Below are 24,917 nucleotides of genomic sequence, written 5' to 3'. Positions count from 1 at the left end.
ATGAGTTCACATACATCCTAACTCATCAATGCACTTGCCAAGTACATGAATGTGCATATATGAATGTGCTGCCTGTATTAGCTTATGAGGAGTGAGTTATTGTTAGATGATTTATTGTTTTCTTGCAGAGCAACCCTTTAGTGAATTAATTATTTTCTCAGTGTGCGAATGCTTGGCAAAGTTCATTTATCGTGCTTATACTCTTAGGACGGCTTGAGAAGTATAAGATCATTGATTTACACTCTTTTTTCCAAACCTCTGTAATACTTCTTCACCATTATGTAACAGTTTACTCTTTCATACTTTCACCTATGGTTGTATTCCACAGTCAAGGTTTCTCTTGGCTGCCTATGATGCATTGTTATGGTAATCCTGGAACTCTTCCAAGCCTATAAGGTTCTACTCATTACTTTAGTGCATAAACTGCCACTAAGCCACATACAAAACTCTTTTCTAGATAAATGTTTTTAAAATGTTTATTATCCACTAGGACTATGTCACTAGGATAGTCTAAGACTAGATTTATTTTTATTTGCTTCTGTATGTCAATATGTAGAAGATAGCAGAGAGAGTGTGCCCTAACCTGAGCACTACTGCATGTTCTTTCTGAGTGTACTAGATTGTACAATATATTCACCCCCTAATGTCCAGCAGTTTCTGTAACTAACTGAGAAGACACCTGACTAAGTCAAAACTGAATACAAAACTGAACACTCTGTGCCTTTCTGAGAGGAGACTGGCCTGGGAGCTGCTTACTACAAAATATCCTGGGCATTTTCCCATAGATCCTCATCTGGGATGTACACCTCCTGTGATCAAATAAATAGGTCACATCAACTGTGAGGCTTATTTATTGGACAACCAGGGTTCATATCTGGATGCTCATGTCACTTGCTGTGCTATGAGAATAATGTCCTTTAACTCTGTTGGCATCCATGAAGCTGTGATGCTACTGTTGTGAGAATTTTTCCACCTGGAAAGTTGTAAACTTCTCCTTCTTATAAAGTCCCATACAAACCAAAGTTTGATTCTACTGAAGTTGAGTTTATTGGCTTACTTACAGAGTGTGCCAATAAGGTCTACTCCCAACATAGATAATAAATTGCCTACAGCCCCATAGATAGAGATCCCCTTCAACTAACCTTTGCCTGCTTATATATTCTAGTACCACCAGAGCCCATGTATCAATGTGAAAATAAGGAAAAATTGCATAAGATGGTTGAGAAGAGTGGTTGGAATCTCAGGTGAAAGTCTAATAACTTTCCACACATCTTTCTTCTAATGAGAATGTCAACACTCTATAAATCAGTCTGTGATGGACTCTTGCAAGTAGGCACAACATAGTTCTGGCAGATGATAGGTACTTGGTGCAGGGGACTGAGCTTGGCAACACATAGTAATACTTCAATTTCAAAAAGCACAGGCTACACCATTTTATGTAGAAATTTTCTTTAGACAAAAGTGATTTTAAAACAGATATTGTGATTATCTTTAAGAAAAATGATTCCAGAATGCTTTCAATACATTTTTTGCCTTATACATTGGATTCTCTATATCTGAGAGCTTATACTGATGTCTGTCTTCTTTGCCCTCCAAACATTTCCTGTTTTCTTCAGTAGCTTTATGCTCTTTGTCTCTCTTCTCCACATTCAATGATGAAAATCTAAGATTTCCCACAATTACAGGGAATTGATATCAGCCATGTTAATTGTGATCCTAGATGTTTCTAATTTTTCTATTAAAGTCATCTCATTTGAGTCTCCATTTTGCTTTTTCCTTTAGAATCTCTTTTAACTTCTTAAAAAATACCTTATTCTTGGATATTTTACTAGCACATTATTTTTATTGTTTTCATTATAGGAAACTTGGGAATTTTCCTTCTTTAGATTATGTATTTTCAGAGCAGCACCTTGGAGGTTAATGTGCTGTAGACCATTTCTATCCTTCTCTCACTCACTCTAGATATCTTCCTCTTTCCCCTCCCTCCCCTCCTTCTTTCTCTTCACAATATGGACATGAAGCATACACCACTATTCAGGAGTCCTAAGTCTCTTCTGAAAGTCAAGGCAAGCTCTTGACTGTGAGCACCTTTAAAATCCCAAAAACAGAATCTTTTCATAACTTATTTTATCTATTGTTGTTGTATGTGTATCTATGACGTTTAGGAAGGCATACAAGCATCATGGTACATGTGTGAGGTCAGAGAACAACTTTATAGAATGGGCTCTCCATCTTTACATGGATTCTAGGGTTCAGATCATGAGGTTTGGGAGGTAATTACCCTTGCCCTTTGAACCATCTCTTTGTGAGCCATTCACAAGAATATTAATCCTCAAAATAGTCACTGTTTGAATGTTGGTGTTATAATGCTGTGATATGAAGGTTCAGAATTCTAGTTACAGGTTGGTTCTTAATGATTAATATTAATTCTTCTAGCAATAAGCATAATTCACAATTTTCATTTTGTCTTTTTCTTTTATTTTTAAACCAGAGTCATTTTGGAATTCAGCTTCCTTCAACACTGAGGCTTCATACCTTCATTTCCCAACTTTCCATGGAGAGCTCACTGCTGATGTGCGCTTCCTTTTTAAGACTACTGTTTCCTCTGGTGTGTTCATGGAGAATCTAGGAATCACAGACTTCATCAGATTAGAGTTGAGTGGTAAGCTCCTGACTACAGATGAGTTTTGGGGTACTTGCTATTTAGTAATGAAAACTAACAGAAAATTTTCAAAATTAACATTCTTATCTCATTTGAACTCCAAATTGCATTCATATTGAATATTAAAATTCTTTGCTTTTCATTTTGTAAGAAAAAGTCAAACTCTGAAGCATAAAGCATGTAATCAACCATAAAGCATGCAATAAATAAAAAATAAGCCAGAATGTTATACATTATTTGATTATAGTTGAGTAGTTAGACATTCAAACCAAACTCATCAAATTGCTTACTTACTAAATTATGAAATATTTAACAGAATTTTTTCATTCACTCAGAGTTCAATTTATCACTGCCAAAATTTTTATTCAGTGTTTTTAAAATTAAATGAAGTTTTGGAACATTTAAAAATAAAACTATGTACACATGTAAAATAAATTATATCTGCTATTCTAGTTATGGGCACATACCTCTATTCTGGACTAAGCAAGATCAAGTTAGGACTCAACAAGAATGACCAGTGAACTCCAACAAAAAAATAAGATAAAATTATATTTGTTTTGTTTGTTTTGCACTGAGATACAAATTTATTTTACTCTTCCTCCAACTCAGAACCACTTTTTCTCTCTTCATGGATGTCACTGTCTCCATTTATAATGAACATGTCATCATGTTTTATTTTTAAAGTCAGATATCTCCTCTGTGAATTAACTTGGACAATATGGATATATAATATCTCTAGCTCCCACAGAAGTGACCTTTTCTTTTGATGTTGGAAATGGACCTTGTGAACTCACTGTACAGTCACCTACTCCCTTTAATGACAACCGGTGGCATCATGTGAGGGCAGAAAGGAATATTAAAGGAGCATATCTTCAGGTAGATCAGCTCCCTCAGAAGACACAACCCACACCTACTGATGGGCATGTTCGACTGCAACTCAACAGCCAGCTCTTCATTGGTGAGTGCTAATGCATAATGCTGGAATTGGTGTTAACTGCAGAAATAGAGAAAACCATAGCTGTGAAAATGGTTTTATGTCATTGATTGATCAATTAATTGATGTGGTGTGGTGTGGTGTGTGTGTGTGTGTGTGTGTGTGTGTGTGTGTGTGTGTGTGTGTGTTCATTAGGGTGTAGATATATGTGTGGAGGCCAAAGGTCAATGTCAAGTGTCTTCTTTAGTTTCTCTGTACTTCATGTTTTGAAGCATGGTATCTTACTGAACCTGAACTTAACCAATTTGGCAATGTTATTTGGAAAATAGGTTCCAGGGAACTGTCCATTTCCACTCCCTAGTGTTAGGATTACTGGTACATGCTGTCACACTTAGTTGCTTTTTTATGAGAGTGCTAGGAATCAAATTTCATGTCCTAATGCTTGTGGAGCAAGCACTTTACCAACTGAGCCTTCTCCCCAACCCCAAAGTGCTTCTAATGAAAACTGAGTGCAGCTACTATGATTGGTATTATTTTCTAATGGTGCAATAGGTCCCAGAAACCTGTGCTGTTGCTTCTTATTTGACTTCACATTTTGTAAGTATTGTCAGCTTCTTATGGATAAGATAATGGACCCTCAGAAATGTATAATTTAGCTCCAAATATTTGATGTTCAAGTTAGAGAAGCTCATATACAGATGTTTGGCACTATAACTGCTACATTTATTAACATGCTTAGTATGATAATTACCAATAATTTGGGTGCAGATTTACCCATTGTTATCTTTAATAGATTTAGAAAACTTGTCACCCACCTCAAAACACATACATAAAAAATAATCCAATAAATGAATTTAACAGATAATTCTCAAAAGAAGAAATATTAATGGCTGACAAATATTGGAAGAAAGTGTTCATCATCTTTATCAATCAGGAAAATACAAACTAAAACTGCCATGAAAGTCCATCTTGCCCTAATCAGGATGACTATCATCAAGAAAATAAATTACAGTAAATGCTGGTGATAATGTTGGAAAAGGGGAACTCTATTCACTGCTTATGGGAATGTAAACTTGGGCAACTACTTACATAACAGTGTGAACTTTCCTCAATAATATAAAAATAGAACCATGATACAATCCAGATCTGCACTCCTGGGAATATACCCAAAGGATTCTAAATCAAATACTGCAGAAATACCTGTATATCAATGTTTATTGCTACACCATTCACAATAGCCATCCCAAGTGCCCTTCAATTGATTCATATATAAAGAAAATATGGTACTGAATACATTGAATGATAGTCCATTAAGAACAATTAAATCACTTCATTTACAGGAAAATGGATGGATCATCATGATGATTAGACCAATCCAACTAGCTTGTGTTTTCTTTCATATGTGGAAGCTAGACTTTGTACAAGTCTTTCATTGTCCCTATCTTGCATTTCCTATCTTTGCTCACCATCATCAGGCTCTTGTTTCCTGTGCTTATTATATACAATTGGGTTTTATTCCTTTTTTGTTGTAGTTCATTTGTTTAAACATCAGAGTTGTGGGTACAGTAACCCTTTTTTTTAGCTTGCTTATTTATTTAATGTTATTTTTCTCATAATGGAAACTGTATTTTTCTATGTTGCTTTTCAGACTACTCCAGTTTTAGAAACCAAGCAAATTAAGGTCATGACCCTCATTTGTTTACATCTAATGAATCTTAAAACAAAGACACAATCTAACTAGGAACTTATTACTAAGTCATAAATAACCACACATCCTGATTTACAGAGGATATGTACAATTTACAGGTACTAATTACTAATGATAAATTCAAGTGTGTGTGTGTGTGTGTGTGTGTGTGTGTGTTCATATTACAAGGAGGGTTAAAATACTATGGATCCATAAGACATAATTTTAAGCATTATAAGTTCCTAAGTTAGGATGAGATGATACTTCTTCAAAGGACTCAAAACCATCAAACTACCCAAAGGAAGGAAGACATCAGTGAATTATGTGTACTAGCTTTCCATTTCTGAAAGGAATGCCTAGCTAATCATCGTAAAAGGATAAGAGATGATGCAGAGCCACCAGGATGGCTCAAAAGGTAAAGGCACTTTCTACCACACCTAATGATCTGAGTTCTAGTCCCAAGTCCCACCTGGTAGAAGGAGAGCCCCACAAGTTATACTTTGAACTCCATATATGCACCATAGCTCATGCCACCCCAACCTACTTACAAAATAAATAAATAAAATGTAATAAACAAAATTTAAAAAGTGGTCCCTTCTAGACTTTGATCAATCCAGAACTAGGCAGGCCCATTGGAGTAAGGTTTTTGAGGTAGGTGGGTTTTGTACAACATAGTGGGAACAAATGGATGAAAAAGTGCTCCCTGGGTCAAAAAAGTGAGACTGTAGAACTAATCAAGACTCCACAATCTCAACTGCTATCATGCCTACAATGACATAGAAACTTCCTACCAGGCCCTACCTCTTTAGGTTAGCGCCACCGCCCAGCTGTGCCAAGTTGGAGGCCAAGCATCTTAGGTGCAGTACTTTGTAGAGTCCAGCAGAGGGATTGTTGCTCTTACAATCACACATGAAGTCATTTGATGTTTAGATTGTGGGTCCCTGCCATACATCAACTTGTAACATGAGTTCTAATTGATCTTAATAATTAAAGCTTGTGTTACACTGACTGTATCAGAGTCTCTGGAGGGGAGCTCTATAATCTGCAGCTCACAGAATAATATAACACCATAACATCACTTACTATAATGTTTACCCAGATAGTATTGAAAGCCTAAAACAGATTTTTAGCATTCATGTTTGACATGATAAACCATCTGTGTATGAGGTGTTCAGTTTATGTCTAACACTGTATCCTTGGAGACAGGTGGATGGAGTAAGGCACAGATTGGATAAGTTAGCACAGTTTCCTCCAGCTTTCCTGGCTTTGCATCCTAGTATCTTCTTGTGGTTTGACAGCTTACCCAAGTGAGAAATTAACAGAATATATTGACATTATCGTGAAGAATTTGAAAGATCACATGTAACCATTCTAATGTGTATCGCTGCTCATAAACACCAGTAAAATGATGTTTATGTGGCTTATATTTTGGGAGGCTAAAGAATATTTTATAACAAACATTCACCAATGTCAATATTTTTATAAGCTGAATGTAAATTTTCACCATTTTCTATGCAAAGAATGCTTCTGACAAATTTCAATTTTTTTTCTTGCCTCTTTCTATAAGACCTGTAAAATACCAAGGAACACATTTGTATTTGCAGTGTTTCCCTTATAGGGGGGACAGCCAGCAGGCAGAGGGGCTTCCTGGGCTGTATCCGGTCTCTGCAGCTGAATGGAATGGTGTTGGACCTAGAAGGAAGGGCCACAATGACACCAGGAGTGGAGCCAGGATGCTTGGGCCACTGCAGCAGCTATGGACACCTGTGTCGCAATGGTGGGAAATGTCAAGAGAAACACAATGGAATTACTTGTGATTGTGCCTTCTCTGCCTACGATGGGCCACTGTGCTCACGTGGTAAGTATGTCAAGATATAATTCGTGGAGATTTGGGACGCTTCTAGTATCGGGCCTTATAAAGAAAGCATAAGATGATGCAGTTGTTTACCTTAGAATCTCATTACATTCTCTATTAAATTTGGAAGGTTTATGAATATCTTTGGGGAGCTAAAGCTGTTCCATAGATCAACCTTCTCTGGGTTCCCTTTTTTGGAAGCCCTTAGTTCTACTCCTGTCTTGTGCACAGTGCTAATGTTCTCAGAACAATCTGGTTTCCAGAGTTCTGCCCTCAAATTGTTCTGGCTTTCAAACCATCTAAGCATCATTGTCATCTATCACTACACTCAAGGTAACATAAAAGGAATTTTTCCTTAAAAATATTTATTTTTAATTGTGTGTGTGTGTGTGTCCATACACATGAGTGCAGGGCTTGAAACAGCCAGAATAGGTAGTAGGATCCCTTGAAACTGCTTCATAATTAATACAGAGTCTTGTGTGTTATTTGGGGACTACAACGCAGCAGAGCCCAGGCAACTGGTGGGGAAAAACCAAAGTGGCTGGCAAGGAAAAGGCTTTACTCTACAAATGGTGATCAGGAGTGAGATCATGAATTTCCACGTAAAATGACAAAAGTATAAAAGGGAATTTAGAAACAAAAGAACAGAGAGAAGCACGGCTTTTTGGTAGCAGCATTTTTCTCAGGTGGACTCTGTTTTGCTAGTGGCAAGCAGAGACTCATATGGGTCGCTTAAGGGAGTCTTCCTGACTCAGCATAAAAAAAAAGCAAGGTTCTTTTAAGAAGCTCTGCTAACAATTGAAAGGTGTGTATGTACAGCTGGAAGTGGCAGTGACCACATCTCCAAGCCGGCAGCTTTTGCTGGATGTCAGCATAGACTGAAGCAGTGAGCTGGAATCACGCTTATGCCCACCATCTTGGAAAAACTGCAGTTTAAACAGCCTTGGTTTTAACAGATAAGACAGACACGTGGCCAAAAAAACATGAATATTTACAGTAAAGTCAGACTTGGATAAAGAAAAACCTCTAAAGGTTTACAGTGTGTTTAAAAATATACGTAGGATTGAGAGAGAGAAAGAAACGGCACAGTGGTAAATAAATAGAGAATCCGGCTGTGGTGGCACACGCTGGTAGGATTTGCTGCAGAGGCAGAGGCAGGCAGATTTCCAGAGAAACCCTGTCTCAGAGAAATAAATAAAGAAATAAAAGTAAAAGAAATAGAGTAATAATAATAGATAAATAAATAAGCCACATAAAGATGGAAAATACAAAGAAAGTTTGGATACTGTATGCTATTGTGTTTTTCAGTTTTTTGATTGCTAAAGAAGGAAAAATTGCCGGGCGGTGGTGGCGCACGTCTTTAATCCCAGCACTCGGGAGGCAGATTCAGAAAGCAAAGTCAGCCACAAGCCATAGAAATCAGACACACACCTTTAATGCCAGCAGACAGAAACTAGAAGGTGGTGGTACACACTTTTAATCCTAGGACTTGGGATTAAGAGGTAGATGGATCTCTGTGAGTCCAAGGCCACCCAGATCTACACAAATTTGATCCAGTCCTAAAGAAAAACAACTCATATAAAGAGATCTCAGCACCTGGGATCACATGCCTTTAATCCCAGCATTTGGGAGGTATATAAGACAGGAACAAGGTCTCAGTATCTAGCATTCATTCTCTAGCCAAATTGAAGATATGAAGACATTTAGTCTCAAGATTCTACATCCATGCAGAAGAGAGGCAGCATAACCAGCTGATTCAGCCTGAGGTAGTAGTAAGTGCTAGTGGCCCTCCACTTTGCTTTTCTAATCTTCAGCTTGGAGTTTGAACCCCAATATCTATCTCTGGGTCATTTATTTATTATATTACACTGTCTGTGACAGCAAGTCATATAATTCTGATATAGACATCAACACAGAGGATCATTCTCAATGCTATCTCATAACCTAAAATTACACTAGGCATGCTGTGGGTAAATGAGAAATGGCTCTCTAATGAATAAAGAGTGTTTTATACATAAATTCCCCATATCTTTTATTTTTATTTTATAAATGATAATAATTATAACTTTAAACATGTTTTATAACCTAGGACAGCCTCAAATTCCCTGTATACCCAAATATGACCTTGAGTTTTTCATCTTTCTGTCTCTACTTCCTAAATTCTGGGGACTGAACTAGAGACCTCACACATGTTAGCTAAGCACTCTATCAACTAAGTCATATACCTATCTCAAATATTCATTTTAACATTTTTATTTTGTTATATTTTGTTTATCTATTTTGTGGTGGTATGTTTGAATCCAGGACTTCCTGCATTCTAGCCAAGTACTCTACCACTAAGTTACATTCCAAGACCTTGCTGAATAATAAATTTGAGAAATATCTTTGGCATAGAAAAAATTTCTAGGACTTACATTAAAATGTTGGGCTAGCGCCGGGCGTTGGTGGCTCACGCCTTTAATCCCAGCACTCGGGAGGCAGAGGCAGGCGGATCTCTGTGAGTTTGAGACCAGCCTGGTCTACAATAGCTAGTTCCAGGACAGCCTCCAAAGCCACAGAGAAACCCTGCCTCGAAAAAGCAAAAATAAATAAGTAAATAAATAAAATAAAATGTTGGGCTAGAAGTTTGCTTCCATGTGAGTCAAAAAGAAAAGCTCCATTCCAAAGAGAAAAGGAGAGGAACGATTTCAGAAATTCATAGAGGTGGTAATGGGACAATTGGAGTGTGAAGAAAAGAAATGTGACACTGTGAAGAAGCAAGCCTACCCAAGCGTCAGCTGGGCAGCCTGGAACAAAAAGGCTCTGGCATTCCTAGGAAAGTTCTCAGTCCTCCAAAGCCTCAAATAGGAAGCTGCTTTTCTGAGACAGTGATTACTGTGGTGTGTAGTCAGCAGTAGAGGAGAATCCCTTTCTGTCACTCTGTAAAGGCAATGACAAGGAGCCACCTTAGGAGAGAATATATTCACAAGCCAGGGATCTTAAATTCAACCTGCCTCAACCCAAATGAGGCAGCCCTGGGAGGCAGGTCTGGACACTGACAAACTAAAAAGGGCTTATGGCAAGAGGACCAGATCAGGGAATGAGGAGATGGGAAAGCAGCCTAGCTCACAGCAGCAAGAGCATCAAGCTAGTTCTATTACACTAGCATTTATTACCTTGTTACCAAAATCAAATAGCGACATTTAGAAAACAGTAGAACAATTTCCTTGAAGAACATAAATGCAAAATTTCCTAATAAAATCTTGCAAACCAAACCTAAGAGCACATTCATAATATCATAAACCATGATGATACTGGCTTCATCCTGGGGTTGCTGGGGTGACTCAGTGCCTCTGATACTTGCTTCTCCATTCTAGATTTTTGATATATCAAGAATCATTACTTTTTTAAACGTCACTTCCTTAACATTTGAAAAGTGGGAAAATCAAAACAGGAAAACATTTCATTGCATTATTCGTCAAGATATTTACAGATTGGAGTCATTCTTTAAATATATTTCACTTGACATTTTTGTTGCTTTCATTGTGTTAACATAAAAAATACATGTTTTTCATTCTAGAGATTTCTGCGTATTTTGAAACTGGTTCCTCACTGACCTATAATTTTCAAGAACATTCCACCCTAAGTGAAAACACCAGTTCCCTGGCTTCTTCATTACATGGGGATGTCATACTGTCCAGAGAAACCATCACGCTGAGCTTCCGAACCACACGGACACCATGCTTATTGCTTTATGTGAGCTCTTTCTCTGAGGAATACCTTTCAGTTATCCTGGCCAACAATGGTGAATATCTTTTGAGGGAACTAAAATAATCAAACAAGTAACATAAAGCAAAGAAAATAATAAAAAACATAAAAACATTAACTAGAAAAATAGGGTTATAAGGTCTATTCTACCAAAAAAAAAAAAGTTACATGGCTTCCACTTCAGTATTTCAGGACTATCCACAATGGATGCCACACCTTAAGCTGCTGTTACCACCTAAGGGTAATTGGGTCTGGTTCATTTTCTCCAGGAAATCAATCATAGTCAAAGCAAACAAATAAATTTTAATAAAAGTGGAAGCTGATGCACAGCAAAGCATGCAAAGACATTCTCACCACAAGTGAGGAGGAAGTCCAGAGATTGGAATTCCAAATTTTGTATGGCAAAGCCAAATTTTATGTCTTTGGGAAGAGGATAAATTCCCTTTCCCCTCAGAATTGGACAGTTTGAACTATCAAAAGAAATTGAATAATCCAGAAAAAAAAGAGAGTTAATTGGTTCACACCATGAGCCCCCTTGTGGGAGATTTGAAAGTTTCACCAAACAGTTCCCTCCACTCACCAAGTCTTTCTTTTTACAGAGGGAAAGAACCAGGAAGTCAGCCATCTTAAGTGTTTAAGAGAAAAGTGCATTAATCTACCTAATCTTTTCACTGTCTACCAAGTCCCTCGTTACCATTCCAAATTAAATTAAGTAGCTTTTATAGTTGTATAGATTTGGTATGAAATACTTATTGAAAAGATCTCTTTAATACCACAAAAAGTTTGTTTTATAGTTCATTATGAAATAAGATATTGGATGTTGGGCATTATCTTCAGCTTACTCTAGGTAAATTAGAGAGTCATTAATGTAGGTGATACAATAAAACTATATAAAAGCTAATCCCTATAAACAATCTACAACGGCAATAGTTCTTTATCTCATTAGTGGTGGAGAAGCCAGTTAGAGCAAATGGCAGTCCTTCTACTAGTGGCAACTGGGGCAGTCCTAGTTTCCACACTTGGATTATAACCCAGAGTGCAAGTCTGTTAAATCTAAAATATGTAATTTCTATACAGACCAAGGCTTTATGAAGGTTGTAGGATATGGACAGTTAAGGTGAGTCTATGTAGGATAGACATACGTGTCTTCTAACAAACTCCTTTCTCTGTGTTTTAACCATTTAAAAGAATTTTAGAAAAATACGGTTTATAGAGTCATTTTAAATGAAATACATTTTATTAAAGTCATTGTAATAAAATTATTGCAGTTAAACATAGGACTGTATAGCACATATTTCTGTAATTTCTACAAACAAATGTCATAGTCATGATTTAGATTTCAGTCCCGAATTTTCATATGTGTGATTTAACCCTTTGTTTAAGAAATTTTTGGAAATTGCATCTGGCTTTCACCTTAAAATGTGGCATATCTTGACTCACAGACAGCCCTGAAGTAATCACTACTGCAAGAACACTAATTCTTAGGTGCTTTCAAGTCAATGCTAAATACATCTAAAAATGTACTTAGTGAATAATCCTGGCAGTACGCTAGAATTTACACCAAGGGCTCTCGAAACTGTCATTATAATTCAAAATGTCATTATTTTCCTCTTTAGGAAGTTTGCAAGTGAGGTACAAGCTAGACAGACATCAGAATGCAGATGTTTTTTACTTTGACCTTAGAAACTTAGCAGATGGACACTTTCACCAGCTGGCGATCCACAGAGAAGAAGCAGTCGTCTCTGTAGAGGTAACAGCCCCAAAGAAACATAACCACAAGTAGGCTATAAGAATGAATAATTAAAGGTCAAGAAATCAATAATGAACATTACTAAAAAGCAATCTATTCCACCTTTTCCATAAGTGAAGGATGGAAAGCCAAAGGTAGCCAAGATGCGGGAGGTTGGGAAAAGATGTTTATTTTGTCTTGTTTGTTTGCCAACAACTCTTCCAAAGTGATTACACTGTAGCCCTTTGAAATGTCAAACTGTCCTTAGTTGTTTCACTTTATTCAGTAAGGAAATGTATAGTTTATCATGGTAAATACGGGTAGAATTTGTCCATTACTGTTTCAATGGTAACACATCCTTGTGTGATTATAAGAGAATGTATACTGTACCAAATTAAACATGAGAAACTTAAAAAATGAGGATAAATGAGGAAAGGGAGTAAGCTAATTTTCTCTGCCATGTGAAGGAAAATATATTTTAAGTCTATTTATAAAACTCTGTTTTTTAACAGTATATGCCATTTTTCCTCCAGGGAATGAGTTTTGAAGTTTAAAGCAACTGAGTCTGTGGCTAGAAAGATGGCTTATCAGTTAAGAGCACACACTGCTCTTGGAGAGGACCCGAGTTTCATTCTCAGTACTTTTGCCAGGAAGTTCATAACTGCCTGTAACTCTAACTCCAGATGATCTAATATCCTCTTCTGGCCTCCACAGGCACTGAACTCTCTCTCTCTCTCTCTCTCTCTCTCTCTCTCTCTCTCTCTCTCTCTCTCTCTCTCTCTCTCTCTCTCTCTCTCTCTCTCTGCACACACACACCACATAAATAAAAATAAAATAAATTAAAAATAAAGCAACCAATTCTATCCTTTTGTGATTCTGCCACTTAGGATCCATTATGAGGAAAAGTAGAGTAGGGGTAGGGCCAGAGGCCAGGAGGGTGTACAAGCTTTACAAGATAGCCTCCCACTCAATATCCTGTTTAAAGGTGATTTTTAAAGCTTCCTTGCAGCAGTTACAAGTAAGTGACTTATTGTTTGTCTCCCCCTCCCCTCTCTCATTTGCTTCCTGTGGGCATATCTTCTAGGTTAACCAGAGTGCAAAGAGACAAGTCATTTTGTCCTCAGGGACTGAATTCAATGCTGTCAAATCGCTTATATTGGGAAAGATTTTAGGTAAGTGGAAGGCAGAGCTTCCCCTGGGAAAAAAACTTACATCATAAGTGTCATGTCACAGGCTCTGGAAGCATTCGTTATGCTGCAAGAAGCTCTTTGTCTTGTTTCAATAATTATTTCACAGTGAGTGGCAATCAAGGTACAGATTGTACTCATGTTGAGTGCATGTACAATCACGAGAAAGTGCTGTCTGGCAGATCGACAGAGTCATCCCTTGAAAGAGCCTCACTTAACAGTCACAGTTATGCATAATGAGTCTGCTCTTCCTCTGACTCTTCCTGAAAAGTGAAAACACCAGAGCAGTTTCAGCACCAACCCCAGGGACTTCTCATCAAGTAATAAAAGTACCTGTGAGCTGAACGAAAGGAAGAAACGCTCAATTTTCCCAGCAGGTGGAAACAGAATGTACTCCACCCAAATCTGCTTGTTCAGATGTCTGTCTTGGATGATTTTAAACTACATTCATAACTGTCTGTTTTATGGGAGGAAGACATAGTATTTGGTTATGGTACTGAGAGGGTAACATTTTAAGCCCCAGCTTAGCTTTAAATGTGATATCTTGGTAGCCAAGGAAATGAATCTTTCTATAAAGAAAAACACCTATTTTTAACTGAACATGGTGGCACATATCTATAATCCCAGCATTATAACAGCACCCATGTCCAGCTGTTCACAGTTGCCCGTAATTCCAGCTCTAGGCGATCCATCATCTTCTTCTGGCTTCCATAATGTCCTGGCTAGTTTTATGTCACCTTTACACAAACTGGAGTTATCTGGGAAGACGAACCTCAGTGGAGAAGATGCTTCCATCAGATGGCCTGTGGGCAAGTCTGTGGGGGCACTTTCTGGATTCTTAATTGATAAAGAAGTGCCCGCCCACTGGAGGCAGTGCTACCCCTGGGTAAAGGGTCCTTAGCAATAGAAGAAAACAGACTGGGCAAGACTAGAGGAACAAGTCAGTATGCAGCACCCCTCCAGTTCTTGCCTCCAGACACCTGCCTTAAGTTCCTGCACCAACTCCTATAATGGGTTGTGATGTGAAAGCATAAAATTAAATAAATCTTTGCCTCCTTAAGTTGTTTTTGGTCACGGTGTTTATCAAAGCAATAAAAACCCTAAGACACACAGGAGCACTTGCATTCACACATACACAAATAACAAAATTCATCTTTAAAAATTTAGGTTCAAACTCCAGGTATGGTAGTACATGCCTATAATTTCAGAGCTTGAAAGGCAGAGGCAGGAGGATTACAAGTTTGAGGCCATCCTGCTTGTGTAATGAGACCCAAAACAGAAACAAACAAAGCTTTTGAACTCAAATTAAGCAAAGAAGCATATAACCTGTTGTAAATGACTCACTCCCCCTAAATTATATTCACCTTTTCTACTTTGTCTATACTTTGAAATAGAAGTAATAATCAAAATCACAATAAAGCATTTCATATATTAGACATCTATTTTAGGATGAGTTCTGCTCTAAGCCTTTTGCTACTTCCAAATCACTTAATAATTATATGATTATTTTTTATACTAAAACTTTTTTTAGGTTTTTTGAGACAGGGTTTCTGTGTATTGTTTTGGAGGCTGTCCTGGAACTCGCTCTGTAGACCAGGCTAGCCTCGAACTCACAGAGATCCACCTGCCTCTGCCTCCCGAGTGCTGGGATTAAAGACATGTGCCACCAATGCCTGGTTTATACTAAAACTTATAGTTAAAAGAATTTTTGCTCCTTTAATTTACAATAAGATAGACCAACAAGTTGAGTAGGGAACTAATAATATTCCAAAGAAATTTACCCAGATTGCTCAGGGGTAAATCATCAACATTGATTCTCACAGTCTATGGAATTCTTATTCATTTGTTGGAAAATATTTGGTGAACACACACTTTGTTAGGCACCAAACAAACTTAGCAAATAGGAGGGACTCTTCACACATTCTCCCTAAACTTAAGAATTAATAGGGAGCATGAGTTGATAAGTGAGCAATTATAACAAAATATTTATCGTACTCAATATCATTTTATCATGCTTTAGAAAATAGGTCACGATTAACTATAATTAACATGCTTTCTCTATAAAGACCATTCAGGTTGATCATCTCAACATGAATTCACTTTTAAACCATTTAAGTGTAAATTTCACTTTCATATTCTCTACCTAACTAAAATTTAATGAGATGGAGTATTAAAGAATGTGAACATTTAGCAGGATGTAGTGGCACACATCTGTAATTCTGACACAGGAGGCTGAAGTAGGAGAATTGTGAGCTTGAAACCAACCTTGGCTATATTAATGAGTTCAAGACCATCTTGGGATACATATAAAGACCAGGTCTCAAAAAAAACCCACAAATAAGTGAAGAGCATGAATACTCAAAGATACATGAGACATTATTGTCTCCATTTTGTTATTATTGGTATTACCATTGTTGCTTTCTTCTTTTTAAAACCACTGTCTTCTTGCCTTAATTAATTTTATGTATATGGCTGTTGTGCCTGAATGTACGTTTGTAAATCATGTGTCTCTGGTGCCCCCGGGATATCAGAATAGGTGTTGCAGATGGTTGCAAGCCACTGTGTGGGTGCTGGAAGGGAACCTGAGCCCTCTACAAGAGCAGGCAGTACTCTTAACTGCTGGGGCCCTAAACTGCAATCTTTAAAAAGACATAAACCAAAACAGAATAGAAATCTCAGAATCTAAAGATGTATCTTTTTTGTCTTTCACCAGAAAATAGCGCAGTAGCTTTTACATATATATTATAACTACAGGCATGTGGGAATGCCAAACAGTGTTGGTCATTAAATGTTTTTAGATCTGGGTATGATGGTGTACATCTTTAATCTCAGCATTTGCTGAGCAGAGAACAAGCAGATCTCTATGAATTCAACACCAGCCTGGTCTATATAGTGACTTCAGGCCAGTCAGAGTCACAGATGCAATCTCAAAAACAACAAAAAAATGTATAGAAATGATCTTTTGAATTCCATAAAGAATGTCATACAAGACTATAGCTTTAACAATTTAAGTTACTTGATCTATGCATTTTATGTCACCTTTCTCTATAAAGCACTCTCTTTATTTAGAAAAGATGCTGTATGATAACCCAGGGTTTGACTTTTATCTTTTACAAGTTATGTCAGCCTGTAATTGACTTGATTTATGGATTCTGGCAAGTTTCATAAGCCTCCTGAGCCAGAGAGGAAGGTCTCCACTACTCATGCCACATGAGCCTCAAAAGCACCAGTTATTTCCAGGGTTTTCTATAACTCTTTGGGGGAAATGGCAGAATTGCAGATCAATGAATGCTTTGTGGGTTTGCATTGCTGCCGAATAACATGGAGCATGGGGAATCCATGGATTTTTTTTTCTGTAGAAAGAGTAAGGAAGACTGTTCTTCATCCTAAAAGGAAAGAGGAACTTACCACTTCAATATTGTTTGTTTCAAACACAAACTGGAGAAATAACCTAGGTGAAGTGCTGTCCAGCCTTGTGTTTCTTGGTTTACCTGATAAAACTTGCAGAGACACTCAGACATAGTACACCCTTCCTATGTTGCAGAGTAAATCCACATAAAGAATCTTTAAAATTCAGTGAGTTATGAGATTTTACATTTTTAAAGGAAGATGAAATGTTAAATATATGAGTTAACCCTTCTTTAATTCATCTTAAAAATAAGTCAACTAGACTAAATTATTTGTAGGCATTCCTTTAATGGAAAACTGAGACTTTTCCAAAGTAAATCACTAACTGGGAGTCAGTGAGGATCATTTGTTGTTTGAGATCTTCAAACTCTTGAAATGTAGCCGGTGCCATTGAGAGACTGAAATTTTAATTTTACTTCATATTAATTGGTTTGAATCATAATGAATTTATGTGTCTAACTTATTGCACCATGTATAAGACTTCCCATTTTCTTACTTCTCTAGTCATTTATTTTAGTTCAATTAAGTGGTACCTTGTGAGAACCTATTCAACATGACAGTGCTCTGGGAAGACAGCCCTACCTCAAATACATTTCATCTCAAGTGCTGGTCTTTCAAATTCAATGACTATAGATCTATTTCTCTGTCATGAAGTCTATACTTACCCTAAGAATGTCAACAGCAAACATCACAAGGTATTTATGCAAAGGCGGATTTATTCAAGAACATGTTTAAAAGTAGAAAACAGGCACTTGAAGTGATCTAGATGCAAGATCACAAGTAGAGAAAGAGGAGCAGAGAGGCTAGGAATGAGTGCTTTTTTGTTATAGAGATCATCAGCTAAAAAGAGGGTAAATGAAAGGTTTGAACAATGTAACTTTTTCATAGCAATTGGGAAGTAGAAGTCATGTGAATGTCCTACAGTAAGAATTGTTTAATAAAATATGTATCCTACTGATAAATGATTTCTCACAGTGCTAGTTCTAAACCCAGACTACATCAGTCACTCCTGGTCTCCTTCCTCAGCCATCCTGTGATTGATTGCCTGATTTATTCAGGGTAGGCGAAGAATTTCTTCTCTTTTTGATTTGCCTACTTAAAATTTGCCATATTGAGGATATGGGAAAGATCACTCTTGCTTCACCATCTTCAAAGTAAATTGTTGTTTAACATGAACATTCATATTTATAAGAAAATACTCTACTAAAAGTGTATTATTTTCCCCTAAAATTTGTGTAAAGTCATCTTGGATCACATCAGTGATAGATGTCACTACACTAAATGTGAATAAATTAAATTGCTATAGCAGAACATAGTCAAATGCTCTTGCAATGTTGAAAAAGAAATGGTATACCAAGAACTAACAAGCAAAAGCTAATGCACTCAAGAAATACCAGACAGCTTAGATTAGAGCAAGGGGGTAAGCCACGATGGAACATTCTCTGGTGATAAAAATTTACATTTAGAGGCTAAAGAAATGGTTCAGCGGTTGAGAGTATGCACTGCTTTTGTAGAAGACCTGAGTTCAGTTACCTGCACCTGTTTCTGGTGCTCACAAACACCTATAACTACAGATCCAGTGCATGTGATGTCCTCTTCTGGCTTCTGTAGGCACTTGCAGGTGCACACACACACACACACACACACACACACACACACACAATTTTTTTAATCTTTAAAAAGGTACAATTTCTGCCCACCCAAGCAAAAAGGCATGGCTCAGAGCTGTAGCAACATCCACCTCATCTATGAACTTCCAGAGTACATGAAGGATCTAGGCCTACAGATCCAAAACTGCAGGATCTCAATGACACAGAATAACAACAGGATATCCAAGAGGAGTCCCAGTGAGGGCCCATTATCGATAGTTCATCAGAAGCCAGAAGCCTTGAGCCAGACCAATTACTCACAGGGAGATGAGTGGAATCGGGATGCATAATGTGAAATCCACAAAGAATCAATACAAAGTTTTTTAAAGATACAATTCATTTAAAAACACAATGTAATAATCAGTATATATCATTCAAATAGTAATTAATTATCTGGTCATGGCGGTATGTGCCTTTAAAACTTTCATTTGAGACAAAGAGGCAGATGGATCTCTGTGAGTTGAAGACCAACCTACTCCACAAAGTGAGTTACAGGACAGTAAGAGCTACATAGTGAGACCTTGACTCAAACAAAAACAACTAAATAAGAAAAGCAAAAAGAGCCAGGCAGTGGTGCACTTGGAAGGCAGAGACAGCAGATCTCTGTGAGTTCGAGGCCAGCCTAGTCTACAAAGTCAGTTCCAGGACAGCTAGTACTGTTACATAGAGAAACCCTATTTCTCAAAGCACCAGAAGGAAGGGAGGGAGGAAGGGATGGGGGAAGGAGGGAGGGAGGGAGAGAGAGAGGGGGGGAGGAAGAGAAAAAAGAAGAAAAAAGAAAAAACAATGAACTAGAATTTCCAGAACTGTGTCTTCATTTCCTGGAGTCACTTTACTGCAAATTCTTGAATCATTGGCTGTGAGTTCCATTAAAAGGGTATTTTAACAGAGTGTTACAACCTCTTTCCCCAAGCCCCACATGGTAGAAGGAGAGAGTTGATGCCTGAAAGCTGTTCTCTGATTTCCACATCATGTACACACCACACACAAATAAACAAATAAAATGTAAAATTTTTTAATTAGTTGTTTTAATGATCTGATTTGGAAATTAAATTAAGATTAATTAATTTCAAACTTGGCATGGTCATGCACATCTATAATCCACCGCAGTGCACATGCAAACCAAAGTTCAAGGTCATCCCATTACGGAATTTTATTACAAAGTCAACTTTGCCTCTGGAAGCCACCATGGTTAAAAAAGCTTCTGGTGGTAGGCATGGCCACTCAACAGAAGGTCGTGCTTTCCAGGAGCTTGTGACAAGGAAGGCACTCCAGTCCTGCCTCTGGTCCTGACCAAGTCCCTCTCTCCTGCCCGCAGAACCCCTGGACGCTGACCCTGACACAAGACAGGCAGCGGCTCAGGGCTTTACCGGCTGCCTTTCTTCTGTGCGATTTGGCCATGAAGTCCCACTGAAGGCTGCGCTGCACCAGGGTCAAGCCAGTGTCACCATTCACGGCCGAGTGGCTGCTGGGGCGCAGTGTGCAGAGAGTCCTGGCTCAGCAGTGCAGGAACAGACTCCAGGGCCCTCTGTGGGTGCAGGTGTGTGTGATTCTCTTCTCTCCCTGGCCCATCCCACCATTACACACACACACACACACACACACACACATGCACACACACGAGAGACAGAGAGAGAAATAGTGAGAGAAAGAGAGACAGAGAGAGAGAGAGAGAGAGAGAGAGAGAGAGAGAGAGAGAGAGAGAGAGAGAGAGAGAGAGAGAGAGAAACCTTCTACTCCTGACAGGGTATACAAGCACTCTGCTTCTCTCCCCTTTTCTTTTGCAGGTCCTTCTGGATCAATAGAAGACAGACAGCCCCTTCCTAACACAGACAGGAGTGATGCTGGGGTCATCGGAGGTAAAGACCTAAAAGCCAATCTGGTCCTTGTATTATTATCACTTTGACAATGAGTTATATAGTACAACAGGTTAAAAAAGCTGTGTTTGAGTGTGTTGGTTTTTCTGAGTTACTGTTTATGAATTGCCTTCTCTAGAGACTCTGAGTGTAATATTGGGGATTCTGAAAGTACAGTTACAAAATAGGCAAGTTCTTAATTAAAAAAACAACTGTACTGACAGTGCTATCAACAGTTAAGCCATCTGTACCATGGCTTGTGCTTTGGCACATATGATGCCTGTGGAGTATAACCTAAGGCTAATGCTGGTAGTCCCAAGGACTCCCAATCTGTTACCCTTACTTAACTGCTGGTTCAATGTGTGCCTAGGGCTGAGAGTCACTGCGACCTCTTGGATTTCAGGATTTTGGAACTTTTATACCTGACTCTCAAATATCCACATAAACTTAATAAATACCATGTAATAGTTTTTGGTAATAAAGATTAATTGTCCATAGTTATACTGCTATTTCAAAAGTATAGCATCATAGAAGGTATTTAAAACAATTCCATGGACTGGTGAAATGTCTCAAGAGACAAAGCATTTGCCATGTAGACATGAGGATCTGCGTTCCCATTTCCAGAGCCTACATAACAGTCAGAACCTACCTATAGGCACAGTGGCGTGTGTCTACAACATGTCTTTATACTCTTAAAAGAAGCTCAAGGGTGGAAAAAAGAAGAATCCAGAAGACCACGGGACAGCTAGCCTGACATACATAGCAGTGAACAATGAGAAACTCTGTCTCCAAAAAGGCAGAAGATGAAAGCTGACACTTACAGTTGTCTTTTGAACTCTACATGTAACTGCATAATTTCATCACACACACACACACACACACACACACACCATCAGCAAAATATACCTATTTAATTAGACTAACAGTAACATTTACAATACTTTTAGTGTTAAGCACTAGATACTTTTTAAATAATTTAAAACTTTCATCCAGTTTACTGATGGGTACACATGGTCTTAGAAACTTGTGCATGTTTCCGTTTTTAAATCCAAAAGCATTTAGATCGTGCTTAGGGAAGAATACAGCAGGTCTATCCCAAAGTAGTAATAACTGAAAATGACATCAAATTGTTACAAAATCACATCACCTTAAAATCCCTGAGTTTGGGAGATCCAACATATGACACAGTGTTGACTCTTGCTTTAACGTAACCTTCTGAACAGTGCTATCAGCCAAGCCTCCAGTTGGGGCTCAGCATTCTGATTTGTGTTCTTCTTTTTTCTTCTCCAGGAATAACAGCAGTTGTGATATTTATTTTGCTGTGTGTGTCTGCCATAACCATACGTGTTCATCGACAGAGAAAGTTACAACAAAAAAATGAGTCATCAGTCTCAAAAACTGAAGAGTGCTAGGACCGCTCTCAGAAGTGAAGTATGAGTTGAAACAGAAGCAGTGTCCTGCTAGACACTGTGGCTGACCTGCCTTTTGTGAGTCCCATTCCTCCCATCCCAGTGTGGGCCCAGCGCCAGCTTCCAGAGGACTAACAGTCTCAGCATCTCCAGAAGGCCGCCTTTTTCCTCACCAAAACTTTCCCTTCCAGAAATTTACTAGAAAGGATATGGGGTTGTTAATCATAGTGGAGTTGTTCCTCCAGGTGGAATGCTCTTTTCTGAAAAGGGCTTCATTTTGTATAACAGTTACAAATTTTAGCTGAGAAACCAAGTGACCATTAAGCTATGATCCTGCTTAGAAAACTGAGACAGAAGTTCCATTCATTCAAAGTAAAACAGTTGCTTGGTTTGTTTTTGTTTTGTTGTTGTTACTTGAAAGCTTATCTGGGATCCCTTTTTTGTTCCTCTGAAAACATGTATAAAATAGATCTATTTAGCCTACTTCTCCATGATCCTGGAATACAGGGTCAAGTGCCCTGTAAGAGAAAAAAAATTAACAGCAACTTTCCTGTCTATTGGCCAATACAAAGAGAGGCCTGGAAATATTTTTGGTGCATTGCTTTTTTCTAGGTAACCAACCATTTTGAATATTTTGATGAATTTCAAAGTTTAAATTGGTATGAAATGTTATGAAATTTTAATATTGGATTTTGTAATTGGAAAGAAAATTAATGGGTAACAATAAACATAGTGAATATCCACTGAGAGAAGCTGCTGTCTTATTTGTAATTATAGGTTTTTATAAATTATGGTTATGTTTTAAATTTATAGCCATATATACTGTTTCTTATTCAACAACACTAAACTCAAACATAACTCCCAAATACTGAAAGATTCTGTCTTTCTGTATTTCTATTTTCTAAAAGTTGTTACTGATATGCTTTGAATTTCTATAACTATACTGTATAAATAGAGAATATCTTTTCAATTTATTAGACGAGTTAGCTCCAGCTGAAGAGCCCCGATTCCTTTTGGAATTGCTTTGGGCATAAATACTGTATATTATTCTCTCTGTCCAGTTGTTTTTGCAGTATAAAATGAAGGGTGCTAACTCCAAAGAAAGACAGCACTTGCATGATCTGCATTAAACTTACTACTCTACTCACAAGTTTATGATCACAGGACCAAGTTCTCATAGATTACTGCAAATTGAAAATGTGCTCCTAACTGAAGTATGTCTCACTAGGGATTCTACACACACTAAGAGCAGAAGATGAAATTAAATTCATGGAGACAGTTTCAGGAACTAATAGTAAGGCAGTGTCATCTGGTAATTAAATAGACTACCATTTGGTTTATGCCCATTATAGTAAAAACAATGATGCTATATTCACCAGATTCCAGATACCAACTACCTGCTAAGGACTAATTAGGTTATACAGCTCATCCACATCTGGGAAAGTTGGAAATATTCCATTCAACATTGCCTCTATTAACTAACTTTCTGTCTCGTTTGTGTTATTTTTAAAAGGGTGAATATATCACCTTTATCTTAATGCTAGCATTCTCACCTCTGTTGATGTTTATATGGGGGATGGTTTTCTATTTATACTGTATTATTGCATATATGCGTGTGTACATATGGTAATATGTGAAAGACACAACTTCATGAATAATACATATTTCTGTGGGTTTTTTCTCAAAAGCCCTGTTAGAATAGAGACATAGTCTACAAAAATATAGTTACATTTTATTAGCCAATATAGGTACCATGTAGTCACTACAACATTTACAGACACATCTATATTCCATTGAAAATTTGAGAAACTAGAATTTCACAGGGTTTCAGAAGATGAAATTCCATGTCTACTGTTCCATATGTTTGGCAAGACAGAAAAAATAAAAGTATCAAATAGCACAAACATGTCATCTATCAACAGTTTTCCAAGGTGACTTTTTATTAGAAAATAAATTCATTTTTGAAAGAAAATAGGGAAAGTATTTTAGGGGAAGTTGTGTAAAATAACAACTTTTGAAATAAAATAAAATTATTTTAAGAAAAGTTGTATAAGACAAATTACAAGGTGATTTTTTTCCCTAATTTGCACAAATATTTTCAGGTAAGTGCATTCTGTACTTGATTGTATGTCAACTGTTAAGATATTTTTACCTATTTATGATCTGATATTTATCAACTTGTAAAGTTTTCATTTTAAGTTATTAAGCATACCATGAAAGAAGGACAAATATTACTGACTGCTAGACCAAAACTATGTGAATGTACTATTTAAAGATTTGTCAGAGAACAAGTATTCTAAAATAAGCTAACTAAAGTCTTATCTTCAGTACTTTTGCTGTTGTAATTAAAACAATACTAAACATTCTTTGGCTATATAGATGTTAGTTGCAAATCACAGCCTTCTGTTGTATAAAACTAAAAGCAGTTTCCCAAAAATTTTGTTCTTGAAGAAGAAAATAAACACTTCATATTGTAATATCATTGATATGCCTTCCCAGTGAGGAATCACTCCACCCACTTAAAAATTAATAAAGGAAAGAAATGTTTAATATAACTCATGTCTAACTCTAACTAATGCCCAAAAGGGAGCCAGTAACGAATAGATATTTTATTAGCTTATATACACCTTAGGCTTATGTATTTTATACACACTGTCATCCTTAAATATATTTTAGGTCCCAGCCCCAGGTTACACTTTGAACAATTTAAACAAACAGGAGACTTCGAGTCTGACCACTTGGGAAGATGGTAGATTTACACAGCAAAGATACTGCCAGAATTATTTACGTGTTC

General features: G+C 37.4%; 1 protein-coding gene across 3 annotated transcripts in view; it reads left to right on the top strand.

Annotated features, from left to right (window-relative positions):
• The window catches only part of LOC101837173 (contactin-associated protein-like 3), a 148,897-nt gene extending 124,219 nt beyond the window's left edge, over window positions 1-24,678 (top strand). For 2 of the 3 annotated variants that reach the window (XM_040756165.1, XM_040756164.1), the window contains exons 16-24: window positions 2,492-2,662; window positions 3,402-3,620; window positions 6,902-7,141; window positions 10,698-10,922; window positions 12,502-12,635; window positions 13,699-13,786; window positions 20,177-20,398; window positions 20,646-20,717; window positions 22,005-24,678. In XM_040756165.1, the coding sequence (XP_040612099.1) occupies window positions 2,492-2,662; window positions 3,402-3,620; window positions 6,902-7,141; window positions 10,698-10,922; window positions 12,502-12,635; window positions 13,699-13,786; window positions 20,177-20,398; window positions 20,646-20,717; window positions 22,005-22,126 (1,493 nt within the window). In that variant the 3' untranslated portion in view covers window positions 22,127-24,678. Of the gene's footprint in view, window positions 1-2,491; window positions 2,663-3,401; window positions 3,621-6,901; window positions 7,142-10,697; window positions 10,923-12,501; window positions 12,636-13,698; window positions 13,787-20,176; window positions 20,399-20,645; window positions 20,718-22,004 lie in introns of those variants that run through there. The other variant, XR_005881046.1, reaches the window with a different exon arrangement.
• The last annotated feature ends 239 nt before the right edge of the window (window positions 24,679-24,917 follow it).

This window comes from Mesocricetus auratus, unplaced genomic scaffold, assembly GCF_017639785.1.
Source record: "Mesocricetus auratus isolate SY011 unplaced genomic scaffold, BCM_Maur_2.0 Super-Scaffold_100013, whole genome shotgun sequence".
Taxonomy (NCBI): Eukaryota; Metazoa; Chordata; class Mammalia; order Rodentia; family Cricetidae; genus Mesocricetus; species Mesocricetus auratus.
This window is presented reverse-complemented; position numbering and strand designations above follow the sequence as displayed.